The following is a 23,294-nucleotide window of genomic DNA, read 5'->3' on the forward strand; positions in this document are numbered from 1 at the left end:
TTCAGAATTAGCTCTAATATATAAATAAAAATGCTGGATAAGCTGTCACTGGAATACCAGAGTTCAGTATAAATAGATATACATATAAAAAATTTGAAGTCAGAAACTGAAAAGCAAAAACCTTAAGAAACCTGAGATTTGTTCTCCCTTTCCTAAGCTGCTCTGATATCTCCCTTTTATTGGTCTCTTCACTGATCTCAGTACAACTCATCCTCTACACCACTGTTTTGAGTTCTGTTTTGGAAGATAAATTTGATTCTGTCACTTTTCTTCTCAATGAAGCCCACACTCTTTAGAGTTAAAGCTTGCCAACATCTCACTCCAAATAACCTTTCCATTCTCATCTCTGAGAATTCTCCAATGCAGGCACATGGCTTGCCCTTTTCAATCTTGCCAAGCTTGCTCATAGCTCTGCTGCCCCTGTCTCCCTCCTGGTCTGCCGGTGATCTCACCTTTCCTTCGGTGATACCTTGGTGACTCAGGGTGGCCTCTCCTATTACTCACCAGGCATCTGGTATGTGGATATCATCATATACCCCACTCATCACATTATATTGTACATACAGATCTATCGCCCCACCCAATATCAGTTTGACAGTGAGTAGAATAAAGATAAGAACCTTGGTATTTCACCTTTGTGTCTCTAGTATCCAGTACAGTGACAGACATGAACTAAGTCTTCAATAAAGATATACTGATTGAAATAAAACAAAACTCTCATATTTCTGAAACATCTAGCACTTTCTTGCAACCATGACCTAATCCCTATTGTTCTACCACAACTTAGAATGCTTTTCTTTTTGAAATGTTTACTCTTGTTTTACTTTTATTAGAATAACACATGTATATTGTTTACTTTAAAGTTAAATATTACAATCAGCAGTGCCATTTCCAAAACCTCCTGAAATCAACTACTTCCACCTCCTTTAGTATTTTTTTTATTCTTCCCTCAGGCCTCTTAAGGAGGACATAGGTAAAAGAAGGCAGGCCTGCCTCAAATATTCATTCTTCCTTAAATATCTTGTAAGTACTTTACACATCACAGATACTCAAACACTTGTTGGTTGATTAAATAAATGGATAAGTGAATATTCTTGCTCTTTGGTGCGTGTGTACAAACCAGTCAACATTCTGAAGTGGTGATGCATTCATATACCTCAGTCAAGGGAAATAAACAAGTTAAAATGGGGTACCAATTTAGAATAAGTAGGGAGGAGCTAACGAAAGGTAAGACAAGGTGGGCAGAAACCAGGAAATCCTCCAAACCAAAAAAGTCAGGATAGAAGTTATGTGAATGAGTTTAGAATCAGATATTTTAAATGTGCATTCCAGCTGAATAGCCTTGGGCAAATCACAGGACTTTCCTGGGTCTCAATATTCTTATCTGTAAAATAGGGATAATGCCCCTTCCCTTCTAGATTTCTTTTAAGTAAGGATCTGGCCTGCTCTATAAATGAAAGCTGCTTTATTATTTTTGTGAGTTTAGATGGGAATAACAACAACTACAACATCACCCTGGCAACCTTGAAAATGAGGCTGTCTAACCAGAAGCTTCTTGCATACCTACTGCTGAGGCTTCACCTGTCTAGGGTAAAAGGGAAAGAAGTGGTTAAACTTGGTAAGGGGCAGTATGTGGGCAGGATATGAGAACAGGTTCCTTTCAGGAGCACTAATCCTACTCCCATCAATATGACAGTCACCTTTTTGTTTGTTTGGTTGTTCAGGGAGTCTACCAAGAAACATCAAGTTTCTTTGATAGATGGCACACTCAGAAGCACAATAACAATATTTTAGAAATGACAATGGGATCTGATTACTGCTAAAAGTTAATACATATACTTGATGGAAAAGTAAATTACATAACATCCTACACTGATGTAATCCATACAGTGAGTTGAAACTCTATCTTCAACTTTCTATTAAGACAGAAAGGCCAGAGTCTCAAGACAATAAAATCTCACTAGAGAGTATCATATACCAGAACCTTAAGTTGCTCTCAGCATCTCCACAATGATTCAGTGCATTAAAGATAAGTGATTGGTTAAAAGCATTTAAATCAACATTATGTTCCTGAAATTTTCCATGAACAAAACAATATCCATATAGAAGGATTTTGAAAAAATGATTTCGTTGTAAAGGAAAAGAGAAACATAGCACAATAAATTATATTAAAGCATTTGCTAGTGAAGTAACATCATCTGCTAGGTAGAATTAACCCAAGGTCTTGAATCACGAAGTGCTCATAGGTGACAGCTAATCAAAAACACCTGTGCTCACTTCCATTTACCAAAGAGACATGAAATTTATGAAATAGCATATGCGCATGATCATTAAATTGATCTGCAAATATAAAACCTCAAAGCAACTAACAATATTATAATATTGTCCTCGTTGCCCTAAATAACCTAAATAAAGGTAGAGGAAAGAAAAATTCTCTTCATGGATGGCAGTAGACCAGCAGTTCTCAACCTGTGGGTCGAGACCCCTTTGGCAGTCGAACGACCCTTTCACAGGGGTCGTCTAAGACCATCCTGCATATCAGATATTTACATTACGATTCATAACAGTAGCAACATTACAGTTATGAAGTAGCAACGAAAATAATTTTATGGTTGGGTCACAACATGAGGAACTGTATTTAAAGGGCCAGAAGGTTGAGAACCACTGCAGTAAACTTTGCTAGTTTTGCAATATTGTTTGTAAATAACAACTGTAACCATTTTACTAGTTGTGATCTAATTTTTGGGGGGGGGATCCCAAACAGAGAAATAAAAATGGTATGTATGGATATTTTTATGTTTTTAATGAAAGCATAACAAGTCAAAACCAAGTCTCAAAATGAAATTAATTTTTAATTAAATTATTTCATCCTTACAAATGTTTAAAGTTATGCTCATTAAAATAACAAAAACAAAACTTAAATAATCTGAATTTGAATATTTGAGAAAATTAAAAATGTATTTCTTTTAACCTAACTCTTCGGCTAAAAGTACAGAGAGAAATTAGTTTCTTAGTGTCAGCTCTCCAGTGTCCTAGAAAAAAATAAACTACAAACAAACATTCCATGGGTAATATTTTCAATTATACTCTATTGGTGTTTTCCTCTTGTGCTGTTAAAGGTCTTTGATAACTCTAATAACAAGAGAGAGAGAGAGAGAGAGAGAGAGAGAGAGAATATGAGAAAAAGAGAGAGAGAAGGGAAGACAGAAATGCATGAATTATCACTGTCTTGCAAGTTATTATTTTCAAACTAGTGACCTGATGCATCAATTCGTGCACATTGAAAGGAAATTAATTAGAAGGTGGCCAGTGGGGTGGGACTGGGCGAGACGGGCCAGACATGCCCTGGAGCCAACCTCCCATGGTCCCTCCCCAGCTGGCTGCACCTGGGGTGGCACCATGGCTCAAAAGGCATCTGCAGAGTGAGTGGGGTCCCTCTGGCAGGTGGGGTCCCTCTGCATGGCCTGTGCGAATTGGGCCGAAACAGGCTCTCTGACATCCCACGAGTGCACTCTGCAAAGTTGCTATTGTACAGGGTGTGGAATGCAAACACAAGTGTGCAGTAAACCAGATTCGGAGCGGACAGTGGCCCAGCAACAACATAACCCATGGCCAAAGGTGAAATCATGCGGCCCCGCGAGGAATTGGGCTCCCTCCTCTCTGGTTTCAGGGTATGTCACCTGAGAACCCACCACTTCCAAGTCACTGCAGCTCGGCAGCTCCTGTGTTGAGTGTATGCCCCTGGTGGTCAGTGTGCATCATAGCTACCAGTCAGATGGACACTTAGCATATTGGCCTTTTATATATATAGATGACAAACATTTCAACTCACAAAGTTGTAGGTAAAAGCCCCAAAACTAAACTTTTCTTTCAAAGATTATTGTGCTCCAGATATACTAAAAATCCTTTTACTACAAAATAGTTAGAAATTATGGATAAAATATAGTAAGCGTTCTTTCAAACATATTGTTGATTTTGTAAGAACATAAGAAAAAAAATTACCATTAAGCCCAGCAATTCTTCTCCTAAGTATCCATTCAAGATAAATGAAATCCTGCACCCTATACAAAGACTTGCATAAGAATGTTCATAGCAGTATTATTCATAAAAAAGTAGAAACAGCCGAAACCGGTTTGGCTCAGTGGATAGAGTGTCGGCCTGCAGACTGAAGGGTCCCGGGTTCAATTCCGGTCAAGGGCATGTACCTGGGTTGCGGGCACATCCCCAGTGGGAGATGTGCAGGAGGCAGCTGATCGATGTTTCTCTCTCATCGATGTTTCTAGCTCTCTATCTCTCTCCCTTCCTCTCTGTAAAAAATCAATAAAATATATAAAAAAAAGTAGAAACAACTCTGAATGTCTATCAACTAGCAAATGGAAAAACAGAATAAGAAACAGTCACTCAATTGAATACTATCAGCAATTAATAGGCATGAAACATTGATACATGTCACAACATAAACTTTAAAACATAATGCTAAGTGAAAGAAGACAGATGCAGATCACATCTTATATGACTCAATTTAAATGAAATGTCCAGAAAAGGCAAATCTATATTATAGAGAAAGTGCAGCAGTAGTTGCCTGAGGTTGGATATGGAAACAAGGATTAACTGTAAACAGAAAATAAATCCAGATTTCTATAAATTAAAAATATGATTATGGAACAGAGCTTAAAGTGAAACTTAGTGCTCAACAAAAAAAATAATAAATTGAAAGACAAATCTGAAGATAGCATCATTTCCAGCACAGGGAAAGATAGTACAAAAGAAAGATTGATAATCACAGCACAAGAAGGTCTAATATACAATTAATTAAATGTCCATAAAAATAATATAAATAATGGGGGAAAGTTAATGTTTAAGAAAATAATTATTAAAATTTTCCCCAAACTGATTCCTAGGATTCAAAATGCTCTACAAATTTTAAGCATGATAAATAAAAAACACATAAGTAGAGCTAACACAGAAAAACCGTATTAACACTACCAAAAAAAAAAAAGATATTACCAGCAGTCAAAAGAAAAAAGACAATCACTAACTAAGGACCGATGATTGACTGCTCTCTCAATACAATGGAAGCCAGATGACAGTGGAATAAATAATATTTTCAAAATACTAAAAGAAAATAACTGTAATTCTAATACTGGGTACCCACCTAAGTATTATTCAAAAACATAGATAAACTAAAATATGATCTGATATTTTTAAAATATCCTAGATAATAAAAAGCTAATATGCTAATTAGACTGGACTGTGGAACGACCTTCCAAAACGACCTTCTGGAACAACCAGTGGGCGGGACCGCAGGGCCATGAGGCAGCCAGGGCTGCGAGGGCCAAGTCCCTAGCATGAATTTCGCGCATCAGGCCTCTAGTTTGTGTATAAAAGCCTCAAACATTTTGCTTAATGAACACAACTTTTACCATTCTTAAATAAACTGACAAATAACAAAGTTATCCTACTTAATTCAAACAATTAGGTACAAAATTATATATTACTAGAGGCCCATTGCAGGAAGATTCCTGCAAGAATAGGGCTTCCTCAGGCCTATTCCTGCAAGAATAGGGCTTACTGAGGCCGGAGCGAAGTAGTGGAGAGGGAGCAAAGCCCTTCACCCAGGCTGGCCAGGCACCCCAGTGGGGACCCCCACCCTGAAGGGGGTGCGGGAAGCCTGAAAACAGCCATTAGCACCTCACCCAGGCTGGCCAGGACCCCAGTGGGACCCCCACCCTGATCCGGGACACCCTTCAGGGCAAACCAGCCAGCCCCCACCCGTGCACCAGGCCTCTATCCTATATAGTAAAAGGGTAATATGCAAACTGACCCTAACAGCAGAAGGACTGGGAATGACTGGTCACTATGACACACACTGACCACCAGGGGGCAGACGCTCAATGCAGGAGCTCCCCTCTGGTGGTCAGTGAGCTCCCACATGGAGGAGCTCTGCTCAGCCACAAGCCAGGCTGATGGCTGCCAGTACAGCAGTGGTGGTGGGAGCCTCTCCTGCCTCCTCAGCAGCGCTAAGGATGTCTGACTGCAGCTTAGGCCTGCTCCCCGCTGGCAAGTGGACATCCCCCGAGGGCTCCCGGGCTGCCAGAAGAATGTCTGACTGCCAGCTTAGGCCCAATCCCCCGGGGAGCAGGCCTAAGCCAGCAGGTGGTCATCCCCTGAGGGGTCCCAGACTGTGAGAGGGCACAGGCCGGGCTGAGAGACCCCCTACCCCCAAGTGCACAAATTTTTGTGCACCGGGCCTCTAGTATTATATAATACATTCTTGCAATATTTTCCCACTATATCAACTAGGAAGTTTCCAATCCTGATTCCTCATTCCAGAGCCCCAGGAGATTTAGTAATAGAAATACCTGCTTAAAGAGATGTTTGGAAAACTGACAGCTTTTTCCCCAAGAACACCACACTGGTCAGAGGACACTAGTTAGGGGACACAAGGTGTCAGTCCATTTTCCCAACTGTAAGTCTTCCCAACTGTAGCAAAGGACACTGCTACGCTGGCCACATTTCAAAGGTTTCCCCCTTGCTTAGTTATGTCATTTTGGGACCAGATTAATACATTAGGCACAGCAATATTCTTAGTGATGCTGCTGCCTGATATTAGCTAAGCTTTCTCCCTGGTGCAAAAATAAATTGGAAATCCGAAGGTGCCTGTGCCTGCGGCCACGTCTGGGCTGCGTGGAAGGTGTCAGGGTTCCCTGTGAGGCTGGGCCTGGCTGGCCCCGAGGCTGGAGCAGAGGGGTCCAGAGACAGCAGTGCTGTCCTGTCAGATGGCTTACCCGCTCCATCTCAATCTTAAGAGTAAAATATCTGTTTATTAAAAAAATAAAACTGAGCAGAGGAGGCAAGAACTATAGTGTGCTGGTGGTTACATGTCTGCCTTCTAAAAAATATAAAATAATTTTAGTATTTAAAGTCAAATCTAAAGCTGATTTAAAAATCCTACAGTGGGTCAAGAGGTAACAAAACCATTTCCCTTTCTGAGTGAGAATATGACCTTTGGTTAATGTCCTAAAGATGTTCTCCCTTAAAATGGTTCATTAACCATGTAACTAGGCAACGTTGCTTACAGTAAGAGTGACTCTAATTGGTAGATAGCACCTATCTGGTATGAGAGAACTATCAGGACTGGAGGGGTGCCCCCGCTTTAGATTCCCCAGGTGCAGTCACTCTTGTAACTGGACATGTAACTTTTGGGGATGCTAGATGCTATGCCTATTGATTGTTCCAAAAATATTAGTTCTTGGGGGTTAGAAGCCTCCAAGCCAGGGCAAGGCCCACACCCATGCCAAGTGGCCCTCATCTCCTTGCACTGCAGCCTTCATCTGGTGGATGAGAGACGCTTCCCTGGCTGCTGGGGGAACTGTGCCACGCACCGCCGCAAGCTGTCCCACCGGAGAGGGCTGTCTGACACTGCACTGCGGCAAGCAGTTCCCATGCCTCACCCTGCTGGGAGACTGGACCAAAGATGGCCCATGTCTAAACGTTCTGCTGAACCTCATAAGATCTTATGGTGTCCTAGGCACCTAAATGTTTCATTTTCAGTATTTTTTTGTAACCCAGGATAAATAGCATATTGCTAAAATCATGAACAAGTTAATTTTATAACATTTTCATTTATTCATTCACTCAAGAATATTTTTAAAGGTGCATCGTAGCTGCTCTGTGATAAATGGACTTTAAGAGAAGAAGACAAATAGGGAATACAACTAGGTGGCTAACGTAGTTGTCAGTGGAGCTATTAATATGAGCAATACTTGGAGGGTAGCACGCACCTGGCTTGTTAATGGACGTGATTAAAGAGACAGGAATCGTGAGGCATCAGGGGCAGCTCAGTTTTGGCTGTGATGCCACTCACCGAATCAGAGAAGCCAGCAATGGTCATAAGGAAGTGAGAGGCACGGTGGTGAAGAACAAACAGCCATCTACTCTGCTTCCAGAAGAACCCACCGAGAGGTAAGCACTTACAGGTGCCAGGGAGGGGCAAGGGAGCTTTGGGAACAGTGATAACACAGCTCCACTCTTATCATCAGCATTACACACTTAATTCCTCTCACAGGAAGCAGGGGTAGATAAAGAAGAAAAAGTAGAAACTGCAAAACACAGGTTTCAGTGTGCAGCACATCACATGTTAAACGAAAACAACCCCAAAGTTCAACTTCCGTGGCTGTTCAAGGAGAAAATCTTTCACCATGTACTTGAGGATAAAGGATTTGCAGCTATATGGTGCTTGAGAAATGTGCGATGGCTGTAATTTAACTCCCTGTATGTGGGCTTCAAGATGCACAGTGGCATATTCCAAACCAACTTTTAAAGAAAATTGCGTGGAATTTTCAAGACCTCGGGAGCGTTCTTAGAAGTTATGCAGAAAAAGCGGGTTTTTGATAGTCATGATTACACCCAGTGCTGCCAGATCGCAGGGAGGCTCTTCTTGCCTCAGTATGGTTAGAATTACTGTTGACAATGTTTTAATTAAAAATTTGAGAGATTCAAATGGGAGAATATAGGTCACTGAATTTTCATTCACCGTGCAAGTTTTACTAGTGGCAGAAAGCAAGCTTTGTGAGCGAGGGTCCACTGTGGGCCCCGGAGCCCATCTCCCCCGCGGTAGCTGGGAATTGAGTATGTGTTGGTGAGAATGATTTGGCTCTCAGTCAGCCAGTCAGAGGACTGAGCATGCACAGTTAGAGACCCGCCTGGCACAGAACAGAAGCCCAGTTCACAAAACACTCAAGTCCACACAAATCATACATTATCACCGCAAGCTGGAGGGGATTCGATCTTTCCTAGCAGGTTGTAGATTTAGATAGATTTGTAATAGTCCAAAAATACACTATGCAGCGCCAGAGTCTAATTCTACAATTTTCAACTGGTTTCCTAAAGTTGAAATAAAAAAGAGGTAAATATTTGTAGAGCCCGCTGCATGTAAAAAAACGGTTTAAGGAGCCTTAGCCGGTACCGGGAAACCTTGAGAAATTACAGTAGGTGTCTAATTTAAATGCTGTATCTTAAAATAACTAATATTAAAGTATATGCTATGTAGGCTATTAAAAATAAAGACCACTTGCCTGAATAAAAAGTTAAAATTGTATTTTTGCATAAATCCGAGAGAGTAGAATAGATTCCAAATCAACAGTGTATCCAGCAAAGAGAAGAAGAATGAGCTGCATGGGAAAAGCAGCACAATTGTGGAAAGGCTGTGCCTTCCCACATAATTTGTGTGTGTGCAGGAGAGAGTCTTTCTTCAGATGTGTGCTGTCCTCAAAGGCCCCCAGCTCCAGAATCAGTGCTTTCTTCCACAGAATGATGAATGTGATGGATAATACTGACATGTGTAGCACTCGCTGAACTTGCTCTAGCCCCCAAATACTGTGGAAGTAAAAGAGCATGACAGAAATGTGGGCGAAATATGCATATGGGGAGTAGGAGACCAGCCTTCATCACGATACGTTTCACGAGCATGGAAATAACTCATAATGGTGTCCTGGTAAGTACTACACACTGAAAGCTTTGGCAACAAAGAAGCCACAGCTTATGTGCAAATTCCAGCCTGCTTGCTGAACTTACCCCTCTTTCTGCTGCTCAAGAAAGATATGTTATCAGAATCCAAGTGAGTCAGAAGAAACCACGAAATCTGTTCTAATTTATAATTTTTTAGAACGTAAATCATTTGCCAACCTTGATTGCAAGGTGTGTTGTAATGGCAAAGTTGAAAACAAATGCTTTAGAGGACTTCGTCCAATTTCTTTTGTAAACTAGAGCAGAAGGTATGATTTTCAGAAAAAGCCAAGTACATTTGCCTCAACACAAAATAGGACTGATTGAATTTCAAACTTCATTTATTTTGTAGAGCTGAAATGTTAAGTTCCTTATTCTGTTCAAAATTGACTTGAATCTTATTTATTATGATATATATGTGTATATATCATGTATGTATGCTATTATAGCTGCTATGTTTTATTATATATATACTCATATATATATCATAATAAATAAAAGTTAAAAAATAAACTATATATATATATTTTTCTCTCTCATGCATTTAAAAGAAGTTTCTGCTGCCCAGCTGGCATGGCTCAGTGGTTGAACATTGACCTATGAACTAGGAATTCACGGTTCTATTCCCTGTTAGGGCACAAGCCTGGGTTGTGGGCTTGATCCCCAGTGTGGGATGTGCAGGAGGCAGCCTAACAATGATTCTCTCTCATCACTGATGTTTCCATCTTTCTTGACCTCTCCCTTTCTCTCTGAAATCAATAAAAGTATAAATGTTCAAAGTAATATAATAGTACATATACTAAAAATAGAGAAAGAAATATCGTGTGTGTGTGTGTGTGTGTGTGTGTGTGTGTGTGTTAAAAAGAAGTTTTTGCTTACTAAAAGGTGTAAGTGACTGAGAATTTCAAGTACACACCCTGCAAGCATGTCCATGAAGTGCCCTTCTAGATGGTCTTGGCGTGGACATGGCTGTTTCCTGCATGGCTGTCGGGTCCTCAGGACACCAGAGAAGCACCTCTGGACTCCATATCACAAGTGTGACTTCCCAAGGCTGACTGTGGAGACAGCCTCAGACACACAGAGGGCAGGGCAGGGGCTGGATCCTACTAGGAGATTAGTGATTTTAAATCTAAAAGAGCAGAAGTAAACTTTATGAGAGGAAATAAAATATCTTCAGAGCAAACCTGCTTTCTTGGAGAAGATCCTAGAGCCATATGTGAGGAAAGGTTAGTAGGAAGGGAAAAAATGGGAAATTTTACCTAATTAAGAGATAGAGATGATTAAAAGCATGCTACAAGTAGCGAAAATCAAAGAGTATTTAGGCAGTTTTCTACATAACTTTTTCTGTTTCTAAGAGTTATTTACCTGATAAAAGTATCTTGGCAAGTGAAATTTATATTGTATCCATATGAAGAGAGCTAATTTTAAAAGGGTATATAATAACAAGTAGAAAAGTACCATAACTCCCTGAAGACGGAGAGAGTTTTCTTTTGTTTACTCCTTATTGCTAATTTTTAAAATCTCCATTTCTCTGCCCACACTCTGTCATTCTCAAGGAAAGACAAGTTGCTTTCAGGCATTCGGCACATACTGGATCAGCCACGTCAACTCAACACAATTGTTTGAAAAGTTGAAAAGTTCAAACTATTTATTTAATGTCATGCAGACAAACCCAAGAAAAGGAACAAATTTGACAGATGAATTCTAGGTGATTCAGTCTTACAAACCCAAGGGACTGTTTGAGGATAACGCTTAAAATGAACAGTTCAACATTAAAGTTAAAAGTAAGTTTGATTTACTTAATTAGGAAATTAAATGAATAAAACTACCTTTTTGCCTCAGGAGGAAGTGCCATTTAATATCTATCCTAAACTAAAATCATGAAGAGAATTTGTTCAATTCTCTTACTCCCCAAAATACGAGATGGAAAGAATATTAAGCCCTTATTTCATATGTAATAAGATCAACATAGGGGACTTTGGGAAGGTTGGCACCTTCTACCTTGAGAAGAATGGTGTCCACTTTCACCAAGGAAATCCACCCATTTTTTGCTGTTGGGCAGGTCACTGACTGACTGATCAGGTTCCTACCTAAATACCTAAGGAGAAATGGAAACAGAGCAGTGTTTTCCAAACTGCTGGTCATTCTAGTAAGTGATAAAATCAATTTAGTGAGAATCCAACAAGCATATTAAGTGCAAAATGTATTTTTCACTGCAATATGAGGAAATTTGAAAGCCCCAAATGAGATTATGTAAGGCCATATAGTTTGAACACTTTTCTACTCATTTCCAAATGGGCCCAGGGGGTCTAATTTTAGCACTTAAAACAAATGCAGAGAATCTGAGCTAAATAAAATCAGAAGGAAATCTCCAGAAAGCTGATGGCGTAGCTAAAATGTAAAACTACGTCTCCTTCCCATGCCCCATGCCTAACTTCTCCCAAAGTAGAAAATGTGGGAAGGATTATGAGAGTATTGGGGGTTGGGGAGACTGAAAGTTTGTAGTGTGTTGGGAATCCCTAATTGAGGATGCTTTAAACCCTGGGGCTGATAGTGTTGAGTTGTAATGGGGAGGCCGTACTGTGATGAGATATAGAATAGGCTTTAAGCTGGAGGAATACAAGGCAGTAAATACAAGATTCAGGATGCCGAGAAGATGAAATTTTCTACACACACAAGCCTAATTCACTCAAAGAACCAGAGTTCTTTAGAAAAACAGCTGATATCATGTCCCTGGCAGGAAATGCATAAGCTAAACCTGGTATATCTCAACAGAGTCCGTCAAAGAGTAGGGAACCAACTTGAAGAAGTGTCTACTACCAAAGATAGACAAGTTGAATATCAATAAGAAAAATGTCTGTGATGGATTGTTCAGTTTATGATGATAATTTAAGAAAGCAACAATAATTCCTCATTGCTCATCTTTGGAGGATGAGGGAAACCAAAACAATATTTTGAAAACTGGTAAAAAAAGAGACAGACTCATATATTATTCCTTCCTTTCCCATATACATTAAACTCAGGTAAACTAAAAGGCTGATTAAGAAAAAAAAGGTGCTCTTAATATAAGGAAGTCCTGCTAACAAATGAAAAGAGAAAGACCTGGTAAGGCTTAATTGTATCATGGTTAGTGGATATAATGATGGGAGTCTAATTAGTGACAGACATAGAGTAGAACCAATTATTTTAATGTTTAATTTATATTTTGCTATGAGTGTTTCCTTCGCTTTCTAATGGGAAACTTAGCAGATGTTTGTTTGTTTTTCTTGGTTTGGTTTTGTTTTTTCAAAATAAATCAGATGCCAAGTGTGTTAAGCAGTCTAATTAACCAGTAAATAGTGTAGGAGATTTAGTCAAACATCAACTGGGAAGAGCAAGATTATCTCAAAGAGAAGGTGAAACTCTTGGAGAGCAAGTGGAGGAGACATAGTTTGATGCTTTAGAAGGAGGCATGCAGCTCTGGGTTTTTCCTCCCTTTCTGTTCCTCCTGTTCATGATACCTCAGAAAATGAGGAGCATTAACATTAAAGACACAGAGAAGACAGAGCAAATCTTCGCTGGAGAGAGAGTCAATCGGAGTTGGCAGAGAACATTCTTGGAAGAGGGTCTCCAAAGGGCAACTGAGGCAGATTGTGACACAGCCCTGCAAACTTCGGAGTCAAGTATAAGGAAGATGAATGTAAGAGAATAATTGCTTATGTTTACAACTGTGCACCTTTAGAAATATCTGTACTTTAAAAAACTGCTATGAAATTTTGTCATCTAATGTTGACTCATATTGCTTTTGAAGGGTCATTTGAGTGAAGAAATCATCTCTATATGAAAAGCAGAGAAAGTTGAGAATTATCTGCACATAACACAGTAAACTATTTCCAGTGGGGAGATTTTTAGTTCCAGCATTGCTTAATTAATTAAAAGCTGTCCAGGCTCAAATTTCTCATCTATTAAAGAAGAATAATAATATTTCTTCTTCCTTCATAAGTTTTTGGTAATAATTTCAAAAAGGAATGTAAGAAAATTTTATTACTCATGAAGAATTACATGCGGTTTTGAAATGATTAATAGAACATTTGTTCAATATATGAATACACACTGAACATCAATGAGAGTTGTCTCTAGCTTCTGGCTAGGGACTGCTTAATCATAGCATGTAACTGATACTTCCTGTCAGCATAACAAAGTTATGTGAATAAGCACATTAAATCTATTAAGTTCCATAACTACTGGTATATAATTAGATCCCATGAAGTCCCTACTTTGTAACATCGGGGTTTTTTTTAATATACAGATGGACAAACATGGTAGTATAAAATCGTTATTAAAACTCTGACAACTGGGAAAATGCAAGTTTTCTAGTAATAAACCTAAGCACATCACTGACCTGCAAGGGATAATGCAAGAGACTGACTTAATAGTGAATCTGTACATACCATTACTCACAAGCCATGTGAACCCGAGTCTTCCCAGGCCTGTCTCCACATCTGTAAGCATGAATATTAATAGCACCTATCTGAAGTGGGGTGTTTAGGGGATTGAATGAATAATGTCCACAGAAGACATCCAATACATGTTAACTATTATGATTATTGTTTTAAAAGTTTTACATTGGACTTCTTTTAATTCAACTGGATACTTAATTAGTAGTTAAAACCAAAAGTAGTGTATCCTTTTATATATGTTAAGTGAAGTTGTTACCATGGGAATGGTGAAGACGACGGGAAAAGTGGAGATTAAAGTTGGAGCTTACCCTGAATTTTCAACTAGAATATTTTCATAAGGTTTCTTCAAAATTTGCCCATGTGTGCACGTAATCACTTTGGCTGATTTCTGTTCTTTCTTTAGATTAATCAATGCATGCAAACTCATCCATTCAGACACCTGTTCTTGCTCGTAGCCTTTCCTTGGGCAGTACTCCCTGAAATGCACTTCCTGCTCATCTCTGCCCCCACCCCTGCCCACCATGTTTCCTACACCATGAATCCTTCCCAACAATTTCAGCCTCTGATGACCCTGACCTTCTGAGCCCCGACATCTTATAGAGCCATGTTAATTTCTGACACCATCATATTGCTGAATGTTAGACAACTTTTTCTTTCTCAACACAAGAGTAGCTACTTCTCAACCATCTCAGGATTCTCCACAGCATCTAGCCAGCACACAGACAGCAAATATGTGCTAAATGAAACAAACATAAAACCAGTAGAGAATAAGTCCCAGGATTGCAAAAAGATTTGAAACATCATACAGATCAATTCCTTACCCAAATGCTTCTATTTTCCCACATCCCTCTCAGAGATGATCTCAGCTTGAATAACGCCTGTAAGAGGTAACTCACTACCACACAAGACATCTACTTTCAAGAAATTTTAAACACTAGAAAGTTTTTTCTTATGTGGAATACTAGAAATCTAGTAATACTGCAAATTTCTTGGTGTTCACTGCAGTCCCCTTTAGCTCTACTCATCAGTGATAAAATACTGATAATAATAAATAATGATTCTATTTATACCACAGGATAGTACAAGGAAAACAAATGCTTAGTCTGTATACTCCAGAGTACTAAGCAATGATGGGAAAAGATAGGAACTCTGTAAAAAATGACTATGTGATTGAAACAAATTATTTTATCTAGAAAAGAACTTCACAAGATTAATGTTAAAAACAGCTAATTAAAAACATTTTTGAAATTTGAAAAAATAATTGAGGGAAGAAAAGTTGGAAAGTTAATATTTCAGTTACTAATTCAGTTAAATCTGGAAATTTAGTATTTAATTAATAAAATTAATAAATGTATTTGGGGGTGTAAGAAAGTTTAGGGGTAGGTGCATTTGTCTTTTAAATGTAGGTTAGAAAGTTTCTTAATTCTAAAAAAATGTCTATTACATATAAAACTAGAGTTGGCCTTTGAATTGGTTACAGGAATATATTCTTAAAGAAATGTTTTAAGATGTCTTTCTCAATAGATTTGAGATCTGTAGTCTAAGATGGCAAAACATAATGATAAGCATTGTTATTGTTCAGTCTTTTATTTCAAGGTTATGTAGTTGCAGATCTAGCATGAGCTAGGAAATAAGGAAGAAAGTCACAATTTTTTGTTGTTGTTGAGCAAAGAAAAGCATTTAGAAAAACGTGTAATTAAATTCAAATCTTTGGTGAAAAAATCATAACCATTACTTAGAAGAAAGGAAAAAACAACAACATAATACTTGCTAAGTACAGCAGTAGACATATAAATTCAGTAGTGAGGAACTCCAGGAATAAAATAAAGAAGTAGAAGTGAAGAGAAATAACTTTTAAGATGGACATATAAAAAAAAGGAAAACTTGAAACAACAGATTTAGCAATTTGATACTATTTTGCTAGAAACAATATAAGCTATCTATATTTAAATGATAGAATGGAGAGAAAGCATGAATAATCAAGAGTAAACAATAAGATATTCTTTTTGACTTGCAAATGTACTTTCTAAAAGTTCTTTTCTGTCACTTGATAACTATTAGAGTTATTTCTGCTGACAAAAGGAGTTGAATGTTATCCAGCAATCTTTGAAATACAACTCGAAACTGAAACAAAACATAAAAGGGAAAAGATGGGAACTTAATTTTAAATGGAACATCACTGTATGTAATGCATACCTAATAATATAAAAAAGATGATATAATAAAAAATCATTTTTAGTACAATATTTTTTCTTGGATAATTTGTCAGTGTTGGTTTGATTCTATGTAACCCAGAAGGCTTGTTGGAATTTCTTTGTTTTTTCAGTGTGCTCACTTTGATAATGTATCCTGGGTCCCCATTTTGGATTAGCTAACAGTTAAAGAGGTTTGGTATCCCCATAAGAGGTTGGGAATGTAGAACTATTAATCTTTCAATAGCCTTAGAAGGTCAATAAGGCTGGGGTGAGGCATGGGTTACACCAAAGCAAAGATTAATGTGAGCGAACCACTCTGTCATTCTTCTTGTCTGAGGGGAGATGCATTACCTTTTTAGCCCCCTTTAAAAAAAAAAAAAAGTAGGCTAGCCCTGTCCTCAGGATCCCATCAGAATGAAAGCTCCAAGAATGCTGAAAAACTCTACATGGCCTACATCCACCACAGAGCCCACCACATAGTAGATACTGAATCAATATTTGTTGACAGAGTGAATATATATCATGTCTGTCATGTGGCAGGCCAATGATAACCATGGGAACAATGACCTCGTTGACTTGGGAGACCTTTAGTCCAGAGCAATCCAAAAGCCTTGTGGCAAGCTTTTGGGTTAGGTTTAAAAGTCCCAGATCAGGCAGAAGCGCACTTGGACCAGGCAGAATAAGGGGCAGCTGAAGACCGTCCCAGGCCTGTGGGAGTGACAGAGGCGCTTGTGAAGAGCAGAGTGAGCCATAGGTTGTCAGTGATCTTGTAGGCCCCAAACACCAATGTCAGTAATTGAGGGTGTACAGTCCTCTTTAATTAAAAGTTATCTGACAACTTGAGAAGAAAAACCAAAGGATGTCCTCTAGAGAGTATTTCTTGGACCCTTGGGGGTGTTAAAGTCAAAAGAAATGCAATGACAATCCAGAAAGAAACCTGGGTCCTTTTTACACCTGCCCCCTGACACAGGGTCACGCTGGTAAAATTCAAGATGGATACCACAAATAAAGCTAAGTGCTCTACTTGTCCATTTCATTATTACACCATCCATTCTGTGCCTGCAGCCCAAGAGGAAGACTGGTTCTGACCTCCATGGGCTTGAATGGTCCAGGTTGATTTCTGTTCCTTGTCTTCCTTTGAATCCTAAATATACACTTTCCCAAGGAGGAAAAATTTCAACAGAAAAGTGTTAGAAGATGAGTGGAAAGGTGGGTTGGAAATTCACTCTGTCAACAAATATTGATTCAGTATCTACTATGTGGTGGGCTCTGTGGTGGATGCAGGCCATGTATAGTTTCAGCATTCTTGGAGCTTTCATTCTGGTGGGATCCAGAGAACAGGGCTAGCCTCTCAATAACATGCTGTTTCTCTGGTTACAAATTATTATAGAAACAAAGAAAAGCATAAGGGGACTCAACAGAAAACCATCTAAACAAAAATGAAGATAACATCAACAAGAGGTAGGGCAGAAACCTAACCCAGCAAATTAAAGACTTTAAACTTTCTGCTATAACTTTTTTATTATTTCCTATAACTTGATTTAGACAGCTTAGGTATAGAAGTCAACTAGATGGGTATAGACTAATAGGTCAAACTTCTAAATAATGATTCCACAAGCGAAAAGCCACACTGAGAGGAGGAGGAGAGCTGATTCTTCTTAAAAAAGAGATGATTTTTATCCTAAGAACTGCCAACTGGTATGAGTATCCATAATGACACAGATGTTTTATATTCATTTTCACTACCTTTGATGGTGAGTATTATCATGTGCCTAACAGATGACAAGACTAGGAGGTTAAGTAACTTGCTCAAGGTCACAAAGGAAAGAAGAGGCAAAGCTGAAATTCTAACCTAATCTCTAACTCTTAAGGTTGAGTTTTTCCCACAGTACTGCCCATAACATATATTCGTTCAGTAATAGAAGAGTGACAATATTAGATTTCTCTTTAGGGAACAATTTTCCAAGACTATATTTTCCATTGAGCTGTGTCTGAATTATTGATTTGTTTATAATTGCTATCCCTTACCATAAAGATTTATGTTCAGTTTGGGGAATAAGACCTCTATTGGAATGATAGTTTTCTTCATGACAACTACATCATATATAAATTAAAATAAACATAACTTCATAACGACCTGGCCAGGTGTCGCTAAGTATTATAATAACACATTCAACATCTGTGAGCATCTCGACAAAAATTACAAATGATACGCCAGGCAAGCTGCTGTTTCTAAATTAATGCATCCTGCAAAAAGTTTCAAAACTCTCAGTATACTATACTGAAAATATGTACAAACATGAGAAAGGAAGAGAGGAGACAAGTAGCTGGAATATGAGTAAAGCAACAGGAGGCAGAGTAGGGAGTGGTCCTCTTGAAGGACGACATTTTCCCAGTAACAGGTAACATCAAATTTTACAATTTCAGCCTGGCCGGCATAGCTCAGTGGCTGAGCCTCAACCCAGGAAGCAAGTGGTCATGGGTTCGATCCCCAGTGTGGGGTGTGCAGGAGGCAGCCCATTGATGTTTCTCTCTTATCTCATCAGTGTTTCTGTCTCTCTCTCCCTCTCTCTAAAAATCAATAAAAAATAGTTAAAAACAATTTTACAATTTCTAAGCAGCCTCCATAAAGTTCTATAGAACACGTCTCTACTTATCCCAGTTAAAGAAGGAGTGAGGCATGTGTTTTTCCTTCCTCAGGTTTATAATTCACACAGGGTAAGGGATCACACACAGTCCTCCCTAACAGAGCAGTTACCTCAATAACATGCTGTTTCTCTGGTTACAATGAATAATCCTTTTTGCTGTCTTTTTTGACAAAAAGTATTCATGTGTTGTTGGCATGGAACCGGGAAAAAAAGAGCAGAGCTGAGCGAGCTTTCAGTAATTTGTTCAAATTTTATAATCAAATAGCAATTATATGACAATCTCATAAACTATCGACCTTTTCCTCTCATCCTCCATGGGGCCCTAACATTTTGAACAGCAGAATCAAAAAAGGCACAGAGACATTCACCACAAACCCTCTGCATGCTGCAAACGGGAGGAAAAAAAGGAGAGAGACAAGGTGGGACAGAGCCTGGAAGGACTGAGGAAAACGCGATGGGGTCTCATCACCATGGGGGAGTCCCAGTGTTCACTTCTGGTTCCTCTCACCTGCACTGGATCAATGACATCACTGAGGTAAGTTTTACAAAACTGCTGCCTGGGCCCTATCTCCTACATTCTCATTTGTGAGTGAAGCTCAGGCATCAGTGTGCTTTCAAACTCCCCACGTGATTCTAATATGCACTGACCTAAATAATGGAGAGACATGAATAAATGCAAAGCATACTGGCAAGGTTTGAACATACTTTTCGCCTCACCAGAAGAAAAGGAATCCAACAATCTCAAAACATCAGATCAAGAGACTATCACTAACAATAAAAAATAATAGCAATGAACAATGGCACCAATAACCAAACAAACCTCTTCCAAGACCTACGAAAGGAAAGGAGAAGAATTTTGTGTGAAACTTTTATCCATCCCCCTCCTGTAGGAAAGCAACATTTATCAGTAGAATATTCTGTGCTAACCATTAAACTGGATGCCCGGCCCATAAAGGAGTATGAAGTCAAACATTAATCGCACACTTTACAAATGAGGAAACTGAGCCTCAGAGAGGTGAAGGCCAAAGAACAAAGACAGAACTTGATCCCAGATCTGTCTCAAGTGCGTAGCTTTTCTCTTCTCCATATTTTCTGGAACGTTTCTCTGCACTGTCTAACTTAATGGATGCTGTAACAGAGTGTAATTTCAGGAACATTTTCCACTGTGGGACCTTGAAGGTTTCATTCTAAGAAACTTAATCCATAGCTCTCCTGGCTATTAGCAGGCTAACATTGGCAGTGAATAGGTAAAGGGAAGAAAATAAAGTTGAAGCAGCAGGTAGAGGCCTAATGGTAAAGGACCTTGAATGCCAAGTAAAGAGTCTGGAATGAATGACTGTACTAATTAACAAATCTACATTTACTATTCTCAAAAAATAAACTCTGAAAAGAAATTAGGGTTATTTTTAAGCCAAACCTTTTTAATATTATGTTTAAATTATAGTTTTAGTAGAGTTTTTCCAAAGGATGAATTTAGCAGCTGATAAAATACAACCCTCCTACTCAGGGCAGCTGGGCAGCCTGACATCCCCGGAGTGGAGTTGAGTAGTAGCATATGTCACCATTAACAATAAAAACTTAACAGGTCACTAGTTTCCCTCAAGGTAGAGAGCATATTCTCAAATATAAATGGACAAATAAAATATCAGAAAAGAGAAAAGAAACCCACTTAGATCTCCAAAAAGCCAGATATCTGTCTAAAACTTCTATATTTAGATTAAATACACAAATTAATAAGAACAAATATAAACCTAAATAAAAAAGGAAAAACTAGGTTATTTTTCTTTATTTCTCCAACAGGATGATTTCATACCTTTCATATTTTTATAAAACAATATGATTTTTCTCCACCTTAACTGAACACTGAAAATTAAGATAATTTAAAACATTGCATACAAATGTATACTCTTTCCTTACTCTCTATATATCTAAACACGGACATTTCCAATGCTTTAAAAAAATTTGAAGCATTAAGACGTTTGGCATTTGGAATATCAGCAGGAATGCATTTGATATGACATTAAATTAAGCAAATCAACACAATGTAATAATTTTAGTTATATTTATTAATCAAATATTTAATTATCCTGATATTAATTTTCATTGTATAGATCTTTTAGCCATATGTTTTAATCCTATGTGAGTGTGTGCATGTACGTGTGATTACATGTAGCAATAGTTGATATACATGTTCATTTTACTCTGGTATAGTCTCACGATTTCTTGCTTTTTTCCCCATTATGATCAGAGTTAGCCCAAATAAAGATAAAAGTCTCTAGGAAATATTGCTCTTGATGTCTCTTTAAAACCTTTCAAAGACTTTGTAGCTTTTTATTCTTGAAAAGGATTAGAACAATGGCTCATTACATACCATAATCTGTGATTTTACAGGACACCAAGTACAGCTCTTTCAGGTTTTGTCCTTCCTTTGCGATGACCTCCACACACCTGAAACACACACAAAAAGTGGTGAGTTACACTAATGTGTTTCAAGTTAAATTAGAAGAGTTTGGCCAGGACCATAACAGGAAGAGGTCAGCATTTGATGAATGCCACAGCTCTCTTCTTTCAACAAACCTCTTTCAAGGTGTTTCAGGAAAAGGTATTATATTCCTGCTTTAAACTCAAGTGCTCTAATACCTAAATGACTTTAATTAAATACATTTATGACTAGTGCATCTTTTACAACCAAGCTATGAAAAAAGAGATATTCCTATAAGAATAATGTTACATTTGGTAATAAAAGGCTGGTAAACATATACTATATAATGAGCAGGTCATTAATATTATAAAATAATATAAAAATGATTATAATGAAAGTGTAGACTATATAGATGGATGGTGATTATAAGTGGATGACAATATTGCTTATAGTTCAATTATGAATATGGGGCTTGAATAACTGAAACACACATTGTTTTGTGAAATTTTATTTAACATAAAATATGCTTTAAAAATCTGTAACATTGATTATAGAAAGAAAAATCTTTGCACACATAAGAACTTTAAAATCTTTTCATTTAAAGTGGTTTCTACTTAATATTTTAATGAATTATTGCATAGACACAGGCCATTTCAATAATACTGATATAGATATGTAAGATTTATAGTCTTTTCTGGTTTAAGTTAAAAGGTTTTGAATGGTACACTCTGCTCTAATAGCCTTAGTGGGACATGTAGTGCAGAATTGAATGAACTTTAAAAATAATGATTAACAACACTATCCATTTTGTGGCTCAGTTCCCTATAATATCAGAAAAACCTGTACAGTCCCAGTGACACATGGGCACATGCAGCCTTCAGTGCACTCCCTGTTTTAATCTTTATAAATAGCAGGTAAGTAAAAGGGTAAAAGCAAAAAGAGTCATTAACCTTTTCTAGGAAGGAAGGATCAAGTAATTTGATACCTATGTGTATAATCCATCAAAAAATTACCGAGCAGCCATCTCTGTCTCTCAGATATTTTATTTGCTGTCTGGCTTATTTGTAGGTATCTTCATAAAATGTCAGGAAATTTTATGTAATTTTACTTCCCATAATTCATTATTGAAGGTTAAATTAGTTATATAAAAGGCACATTTTTCTTTAAAATATATTTTTATAAAATATTATTTTGATGGAATGATAAACATTTCAGAATTCCTCAGAATAACTGAATAAACATTCTTTTTGGGGTATTTTAAAAAATTATGATAAAAATTGATAAGGACTTCCATAGCAATAAAAGAAAACTTAAAGCTTTAATAAAATATAATTATGATTGATACAGTTTATTATGAAAAGAAATTTAAAAACCTAATTCCATGTCATTTGGCTTTAATGTAGCATTTTAATAAAATCAGAAAAAGGGAAGAATAAAAGGAAAAAGGAAACATTACTGGCAACAACCATGTTTTCTATATAACTTTAAAAACTAATTTTCACATGCTAAGAATAAAAAATATAGGCCCTGGATAATTACAAAATCTTTAGTAGTTAAAACAAAAGCCTGACTACTTTCTATCATATCAAGAAACATATTTCCCAGTCCTCCATTACCAACCAAAAATGTTAGTAGAACCAATATTTTGTATGGCCAAAATGAAAGAAATTAGTGCAGAAATAATTGTCGTATCATTTATTTTGTTCTCATACTCTTTACAAGTAGTTCAAAATGCCCGATTTTATATTTTTTTATGAAAAAACTCTAAACAAATGCAATATCCTACTTATGTTCCTGCCACTTGATCCTGTATTAGATATGCTACCAGCACATATAAACATTAAAGATACACAGGGCAGACTACAAACAGCAAATAAGACAAATTGATTTTACTGCACAAGTCAGATCAAATGCTATTTCATAGGCAACAGGAACCTGTATTCATGTAACACAAGATAATCAATCACTGGATGGAAACTGTCCTAAAGCTGATGAAAGGCCATGAGCATCGGGTTTCCTCACTACACAGCAGAGACAAGTTATTATGAATAGATTCTGCAAATATATTAAGCTTACTCAAGGG

At 37.7% G+C, this 23,294-nt stretch overlaps 1 protein-coding gene across 1 annotated transcript in view; it reads right to left on the reverse strand.

Moving 5' to 3' along the window:
- The window catches only part of FBXL17 (F-box and leucine-rich repeat protein 17), a 449,858-nt gene that overhangs the window by 134,216 nt on the left and 292,348 nt on the right, over window positions 1-23,294 (reverse strand). The window contains exon 7 of the mRNA XM_005866472.2: window positions 21,161-21,237. Within this exon, the coding sequence (XP_005866534.2) occupies window positions 21,161-21,237 (77 nt within the window). The remainder of the gene's footprint in view (window positions 1-21,160; window positions 21,238-23,294) is intronic.

Source organism: Myotis brandtii, unplaced genomic scaffold (assembly GCF_000412655.1).
Source record: "Myotis brandtii unplaced genomic scaffold, ASM41265v1 scaffold230, whole genome shotgun sequence".
Taxonomy (NCBI): Eukaryota; Metazoa; Chordata; class Mammalia; order Chiroptera; family Vespertilionidae; genus Myotis; species Myotis brandtii.